This window comes from Sphaeramia orbicularis, chromosome 18, assembly GCF_902148855.1.
Source record: "Sphaeramia orbicularis chromosome 18, fSphaOr1.1, whole genome shotgun sequence".
Lineage (NCBI taxonomy): Eukaryota > Metazoa > Chordata > Actinopteri > Kurtiformes > Apogonidae > Sphaeramia > Sphaeramia orbicularis.
Window position 1 is genome coordinate 37,404,183 of NC_043974.1, and position 8,392 is coordinate 37,412,574.

Here is an 8,392-nt window from a genome sequence, read left to right on the forward strand (position 1 = left end):
AACATCAGTGTGCCACTTCCTTAAACCACACACACAAAAAAGAAGCAAAACTGAACGTCAGAGTTTTTCTTGTCAGCCATCTCTCAGAAACCTGTAAGACACACACATAGAACAGGAAGGTTATAATAGGTTTTAATAAAATGTTCAGAACTATGCATTTGAAGTTATAAATTATATAATGACGTATATGTTAAGTGAAGGGATTTTTCTAAAAGAATTCCTCTTTATGTTCAAACTAGTGCTGTCAATTACAATTTTTAATCAGATTAATCGCAGGGTTGCTGCAGATTAATTTCGATTAATCACAATTAAAGATAATTCATTTTTAATCTATATTAACCACATTTCATTTTGCATGAGCAAACAGACTCAAGAAAGAAGAGAATATATATGCACTGAATGTATTTGTCACAAACTGGGCAACACATTAGCCGAAGTGCTCGCACTCTGGAAAAAATCTAAATCTTACCAAGTGTATTTTTCTCATTTCTAGTCAAAATATCTCATCACACTTAAAATAAGACATAATCACCTAAAAAGGAACTTTTCAGTGAAATATAAGAACTTATTTTTAGAAAATACATCTTTAAAATCCTATTTCAAGAAATTTTACCAAGATAATTTTCACTTGTTCCATTGGCAGATTTTTTTTTTGCTTTAATTAAGCAAAAAAAAATTTTTTAAAAATCTGCCATGCATGCGCAATGTTAAATTTACTTGGACAAACTGACCCAAATACTTTGCCAGAGACATTCTGAGTCATTCTGCACTGCAAATGGGTTAATTGCATTAAAATTTTTAATCAGATTAATCAAAATGATGGATTAATCTGCGTTAACATGTTAATTTTGAAAGCCCTAGTTAAAAGATTTTTCTAAGTTTAAGAAATGAACTTATTTGATCATTTCAATATGTCAGTTAATTACATTAAAAAAAAAAATAGTAAGTTGTATTAGTTTAGAGCCTGGATTGAACGTTAAGCTAAGATAAGGTAAAGAAAAAATTCAAGATTGATGCTTCAGTCTTACTTACTGGAGTAGAGAATAGTACCATCTGTTGAAGGCTCGTAGGTAACGGTTGTAAAAACTCCAAGTCCTGCTTTAAAAGTATAACAATGACATTAATAATAAATCAATAAAATTTATTAATATAGCACCACATCAGAACAAAGTTATCTCACGACACTTTATGTTTGGAGCTGGTCTAAACCAGACTCTTAATAGTGATGTGTCGGTCGTGAACGAAACAGCTCTGAGAGCCGGCTCTTTGATGTGAACCAGCTCCTGATTGGGAGCTGCTCTGCCCCCCCCCCTCCTTTTTTTTTTTTTTCCTCTTCAAGCCACATTTCATTGCTCAGTATGTGTGGTGTCGTCTCTGCGCTGAGTAGAGGGGAGAGGGGTGGAGTTACACACACAGCAAGCACATGAACAGGAGGAAGACGAGAGAGAGAGAGAGCAGGGACCACAACACAAACGGACTGGAAAGGTAAAAAAATGGTTGAGAAAATGAAAGACAACAGGAAACGCAGCAAAATCTGGACACATCTCAATTACACTGACCAAATTAAGGCAGAATGTAGAGTGTGCAAGACAAAAATCTCATATAGAGCTGGTTCCACAAACAACCTGCACAGGCACATGAGAACTGGTCATCAGTGCAATTGGAAGAAAAAAGACAAGCAAGTGAACGAGACATTAATGAAGGTGCCAGTGTGTCTACTGCAGTATTGCTGTAAAAGCTAAAAGTTTAAAATAGTTAAAAGTTAGTAAAGGTCATTTGTAAATAGTTAAGCGTTTCTTTTTGCACTTTCTAATTAATTTTTTTTTTTATCACTCTAGAGTGTATAAATAAAGGTGTATTATATAATAAACATTTGATATAGTGCATGTTTTTTTTTTACATTAATAATTCATATTGCAAATAACTTCACATTATTGTTGGTAATAAATTAATTTAAGCACCAAAAAATCTGAAGAGCCACTACGAGCCAAAACAGCCGGCTCTTTTTAGTGAGCCGAGCCAAAAGAGCCGATTCTCTAAAAAGAGCCGGAATTCCCATCACTTAAGGCAATGAGCATTAGCATTTGGATCCTTTTTTTTTTTTAATATTATGGAAAGTAACACTAGCAGTAAATTCATTCATATCTGTGACATTATTTAACACAAAAATTGATGGTCAGTCTTAAAGTATGGAGCTATTTTGTTGTAAACTGTGGTTTCTTTCTGTTTTCTAAACAGGAAACATGTCAGTATGAGTGTAAGCACAGTTATGTACTTTCAGTCACTGTCAGTCCATAGCAGAGCACAGATATATAAGATAAATCAAGTTAAAGATACTCAGACATTACAGTTTTTAAGATGAAGTAATGACTGGTGTTATATGGAGAGACATTTGTTTCTTGATTCATCGATCAAAAAGAATGAATTTGCAATTAGAAAGAACAGATGTGCAACCAAAAAAGAGATCTGAGAGCAAAAGACAGTAAGTGGCAATAAAAAGAGATCATTTTGCTTGTAAATCAGTCCTCTTTGCTTGTGAGTTAAAAACTTTTGCTTGAGACTTCAAAAGTTTTGCTTGAAAGTCATTCCTTTTTGTTTGCAACTTCAGAAGTTTTGCTTGCAAATTTAACTGCACCTAATGGGCGGGGCCAACGCTGATGGATGAGAGAAGAGTTTCTATTGGTGGGTTTGATCTGACTCCAGCACTGGCTACAGCTTCCACTTTAAACCCACTTCTCCATTGTGTTATGTTACTGGGAGGTAAGCTGATAGTTTATTGTACTTTGAAATTGAAATGTATCTAATAAGTAATGAATTACAGTAAATATCTTCGGCTACAGCCTGTACATTCACAGCCTGAGCAGAGTACAGAATGAGTGAGTGAGTTACAGGGGGGAGTTTACAACATTGGGCTGGGATTTATACCACCAAAATGCTAAAATATTTGGCCATACTGCATCCGATTCATTTATGTCACCCGGGTACGGTTTGGGTGGGGGCAACAAACGTCCTGCCCCCTCAAATGAAAGTTTCCGAAGGTAGGGAAAAGAAAAATGAGGTGCACAACAGGAGGAGACATAGAGGAATTAGTAAAGAGTCTGAAGTTTCAGTTTCACTGTACGGTGCCCCCCTCCCCCATGTGCATACTGTATATGTTATACTGTCTGTGCAGAGTTGTAAATATAAAAGACAGTTAATGCAAACAAACCCGTTTGTACTTTTATTCCCTCCCCCAACGAGAATTGATGAGGAATCGGCTCGATGAGCGAAATCGATAATGGAATCAGAATCGTTAAATTCTTATCAATTCCCATCCCTAATCAGCACTTAAAACTAGAAACAAAAAAAAAGATTAATATCCCCAAAATAAGTAAATTTCCCCTTCTTGAAAATCAGTTTTTGCAGTGTGTTCACCTGTTGTTTCTTCTGCTGAGTCTGATCCAGGTGCAGGTGTCGACAGGTAGAGAAGCACTGCAAACAAACAAACAGATTAGAAGGTTAACAAGCAGTTAAATACATTTCAGTGCACTTTGACTGACTGCAGCAATGAGCGATCATGGTAGCAAAGTTGGAAGATTCTGTTACCTCTGGGCCAATAATGTTTGACAAAATGATGTATTCCCAGCACTACCAGCAGAACTGTCAACAGGATAGTGCTGACGATCCATGGGACAGCATCACCACAGGAAAGATGAGTAATGGGTCCACCTAGTTTAAAACCTGAGGCTGAAAATAGGAAGAGAATGTTGATGATTAAGATTGAAATGACTTACTTCCATTGACATGTTTATGTAGTGTAGCTGTTCTGCCTTATCTCCTTTATTTAGTTTGTCTTAACACATGCTTGTATTGTGACAGGTTTTAGTCTGGGTCTTCAACTTCTTTCCCCTCTCCTCTGATTCTCTGATGTGGAGAAAGCTCAATGGAAGATGCCAGCCCCCACCTGAGCCCCACCTTCCTACTGGTTATTATTAGCAAATCAGAGGCAGAGGATGGCGGGTCATTGGCTTTACCATCCTAGGAGAAAAACAGGAATTTGTTTTGCAGATATTACTGAATGGTGCGCATTAGGGGGATTTAGAGGTGGGTATACCCAATGCTGACTGAAAAATAAGTAGGTGTACTCTGTATACCCTGGACTACACCACTGACACTCATAGAAATACTCTGAAATTAAACATTACAACCATAGTGTGTTATTGGAGAAGATAACAAGACTTTATTACTTTTGTGAAATTTTTCTAATTTTTTAATTATTATGTAGAAAATCAAGCTCAATGAAGTTACCATATTTGGTTCCCTGCCCATCAGTGACAACAAAAATCTGAGAAATCCGAGAAGTGTGTGTGCATGTACTGTATGTATGTGTGTGTGTGTGTGTGTGTGTGTGTGTGTGTGTGTGTGTATATATATATATATATATATATATATATATATATATATATATATATATATATATATATATATATATACACACACACACACATACACACATACAGGGTGGGGAAGCAAAATTTACAATATTTTGAGGCAGGGATTGAAAGACAGTGTATGACCAATTAGTTTATTGAAAGTCATGAGAATTTATTTGCCACAAGAAAATGTACATAATAGAAAATGGTTTTATTCTATGTGTCCTCCTTCTTTCTCAATAACTGCCTTCACACGCTTCCTGAAACTTGCGTAAGTGTTCCTCAAATATTCGGGTGACAACTTCTCCCATTCTTCTTTAACAGTATCTTCCAGACTTTCTCATAATAGTTTTGCTCATAGTCATTCTCTTCTTTACATTATAAACAGTCTTTATGGACACTCCAACTATTTTTGAAATCTCCTTTGGTGTGACGAGTGCATTCAGCAAATCACACACTCTTTGACATTTGCTTTCCTGATTACTCATATGGGCAAAAGTTTCTGAAAAGGTATGGATAATAGTGTTAGGTATGATTATGACATCAATATATGTTTGGTTTCAAAGCAACTGACGTAGTGCCTATTGAGAAAAAACAACTAAATCTTCATTGTAAATTTTGCTCCCCCACCCTATATGTGTATATACATATACATATATATATATATATATATATATATATATATATATATACATATATATATATATATATATATATATATATATATATATATATATATATATATATATATATATATATATATATATATATATATATATATATATATATATGTAACAGGAAAAAAAATTTAAGGTGAAAGGAACATGTATTTTAGAACACCTGTCCACATCCACATTCTCCCTTTGAACATCAGTCCTTACATTAGTACCATTACTTCATGGTACCGAACAAAGCAGGTACCGAACAAAGCAGGTACACTCACCGTTCATGCAGAGGTGGACCTTACAGACCCTGTAGACCACACTGGACCTGAGATGGTTGACTCACTGGAACTGTTGTTGTCACTGTCTTCTAACGTGCGGAAATTACCAAAAATAGTCACTTGCCCGATAAAGGTTTAAGGTTTCTTACCTGTAACATTCAGCCAGTTCTCTGCAGACTCTCCAGCTGCAGAGATCCTACACTTGTACCGTCCTTCATCTGACTTGAACACATTGTGGATGATCAGGTTTCCTGTGGTACTGTTGTGCATGAGGACTCCATCTTTATAGAAATAAGTCGTGAAGATAGAGCTGGAGGTCGTCTTGTTTCTGCAACGCAAAGTCACTTCCTTTCCCTCTGATACAGGAAGAGCAGGACTCTCCAGGATGACGGAACCAGCTGAATGACATATATTCAGTATTATTTCATGGAAAACCCAATATTATGTCAAAATGATGCTGACTCGATTGAACTATTGACAAAATCTCTTCTCTAAATGTGCAGTCATATGACCAGTAGTTTAAAACAGTGACTCATTCTGAAACCACCTTAAAACTGACCTCAGAATTATGTATTCCATGAAAGTAGGTCCTCTCAATATGTGCCACTCACTTGAAATATGTTTATTCTGCCTGTCTTGTTCGCATTTCCAATTATCATGTATCCTTCAACGAGACATGCAGTGACCTGTCAATCAACTGAGGTGAAACTGGCACCTGAGGTGTCCGATCAGGTTCCAGAGGTGGCCAGCGCTAGTTAGCAATATTTTCCTTGGCATGACCCGCCCTACTCTGCCTCTGATTGGCTCATCAGTCCTCATGCCCAAGTTAACCAATCTAATCAGTAAAGGCACCGAATACGAGCAAATTAGAGGCAGAGTAGGGCGGGTCATGGCTTCACCATCCTAGCAGAAAAACTGAGGAATTTGGATACTACTGAATGGTGCGCATTAGGGGGATTTAGAAGTGGGTATATGCAATGCTGACTGAAAAATAAGTAGGTATACTCCACATACTGCTGTATACCCTGGACTACACCACTGGCACTCATAGAAATACTCTGAAATTAAACATTTCAACCATAGTGTGTTATTGGAGAACATAAGAAGACTTTATTACTTTTGAGAATTTTTTCTATTTTTTTTTTGTCATTATGTAGAAAATCAAGCTCAGTGAAGTTACCATATTTGGTTCCTTGCCCATCAGTGACCAAAAAAAAAATCTGAGAAACCTGAGAAGTGTATATATATATATATATATATATATATATATATATAAAAAACAGAAAAACACATGTAAGGTGAAAGGAACATGTATTTTACAACATTAGAACATCACTTTTAGAACACCTGTCCACATCCACATTCTCCCTTTGAACATCAGTCCTTACATTAGTACCATTACTTCATGGTACCGAACAAAGCAGGTCCACTCACTGTTCATGCAGAGGTGGACCTTACAGACCCTGTAGACCACATTGGAGCTGAGATGGTTGACACACTGGATCGGTTGCTGTCACTGTCTTTTATCATGTGGGGAAATTACCAAAAATAGTCCCTTGCCCGGTTAAAGGTTTAAGGTTTCTTACCTGTAACATTCAGCCAGTTCTCTGCAGACTCTCCAGCTGCAGAGATCCTACACTTGTACCGTCCTTCATCTGACTTGAACACATTGTGGATGATCAGGTTTCCTGTGGTACTGTTGTGCATGAGGACTCCATCTTTATAGAAATAAGTCATGAAGATAGAGCTGGAGGTCATCTTGTTTCTGCAACGCAAAGTCACTTCCTTTCCCTCTGATACAGGAAGAGCAGGACTCTCCAGGATGACGGAACCAGCTGAATGACATATATTCAGTATTATTTCATGGAAAACTCTATTTTATATCAAAATGCTGCTGACTTGATGGAAACATACGAGTAACAGTGATGACGACACTGTTAGTTCTCTTCTTCGCTCCAGCTTCACACCAGTATTCTCCACTTTCCTCTTTATAAATACCTTTGAAGGTGCATGTCAGTGTTGTTGGTGTCCTGGTATTAGAACATTGAAGGGATTTTCTCCTGGAGTTATGTACAACTTTCCATTCGGATGAGCTATCGAGGCCTTTGCAAAGAAAACTTACAGTGTCATATTCAAAGAACTGCAGTTTGTTTGGGACAACCTGCAAAACTGCATCTGTGACAAAAGAGATTAGACACAACGGAGCACAATGAAAACACAACAATATTCTCTGATAATCTCAGAAAAAGCTAAAAACAAATGCTTGACATGAGCCACTCGTTCGTACTTACTGCCTTCCTGACCGTGTGCACGTTGCAGGACGATCACAGATATTACTGCAGAGACAAAGAAAGTATCGCTGAGTATCACAAAAGATCCCAGTATGTCTTAGATTTCAATCCCAATCAATTCCAAATCCAAAGTATATTTGATCCATTATCAATAAATTCCTCAGACTAAACCCTGTGACAATGTAATGTTACTCACAGAGTCTGAAGCAAAGAGCTGCGACCCCCATGATGTCTCACTGTGAACTGTCAACTTCCAACCAAAAGTTACTGAAGGTCAGAAGTGAGTCTTCCTGTGTGGCTACCTCTGCTTTTCATACTCACATTGGGTTTTTATTCTTAAGACACCTCTTGAGTAAGAAGCAGACCTCTGGTACCAGAAACTGTGTCTACGGTGGACTATTTTTTCCTCGCCTTTTTCTCACAGTAGAAAATGGACTTGACCTCCTGTTCATCACACTCATTTCCTGTAGACGTGCTGCTGTGATAGAGTTAGGGAACTGGGGTAAGAACCACAATGGCATATTTGAGGATCGCATATTTTCATTTTGGAATCCAATAGAAGGTCATAAAGCAGTGTTTTTCAACCTTGGGGTCGGGACCCTACATGGGGTCACCTGGAATTCAAATGGGGTCACCTGAAATTTTTAATAATTGATGAAAATAAAAATCTAAAAACTTACTAATAAAAAATATATGGTGAGTTGACAGAGACAATCCCAGTACATAAAAGACATGACAAACTGTGA

The 8,392-nt window shown here is 37.1% G+C and overlaps 1 protein-coding gene across 1 annotated transcript; it reads right to left on the minus strand.

Moving 5' to 3' along the window:
- Nucleotides 1-1,598: 1,598 nt before the first annotated feature.
- LOC115438350 (low affinity immunoglobulin gamma Fc region receptor II-like) lies at nucleotides 1,599-7,940 on the minus strand. Its single transcript, XM_030161926.1, has 8 exons — nucleotides 7,843-7,940; nucleotides 7,647-7,691; nucleotides 7,270-7,530; nucleotides 6,942-7,190; nucleotides 5,505-5,753; nucleotides 3,632-3,726; nucleotides 3,415-3,471; nucleotides 1,599-1,625 (listed from the first exon to the last, which is right to left on the minus strand). Exons 1-8 carry the CDS (start codon nucleotides 7,871-7,873, stop codon nucleotides 1,599-1,601), a joined length of 1,014 nt encoding a protein of 337 aa, XP_030017786.1. The 5' UTR covers nucleotides 7,874-7,940.
- Between the last annotated feature and the right edge of the window lie 452 nt (nucleotides 7,941-8,392).

Bases quoted from the DNA above. Each gene is read 5' to 3' on its own strand.
- LOC115438350 (XM_030161926.1), bottom strand. From the start codon at position 7,873: ATGGGGGTCGCAGCTCTTTGCTTCAGACTCT. The intron at 7,692-7,842 runs GTGAGTAACATT...TTGTCTCTGCAG, and splicing joins AGCTCTTTGCTTCAGACTCT to TAATATCTGTGATCGTCCTG. The intron at 7,531-7,646 runs GTAAGTACGAAC...CTTTTGTCACAG, and splicing joins TGCACACGGTCAGGAAGGCA to ATGCAGTTTTGCAGGTTGTC.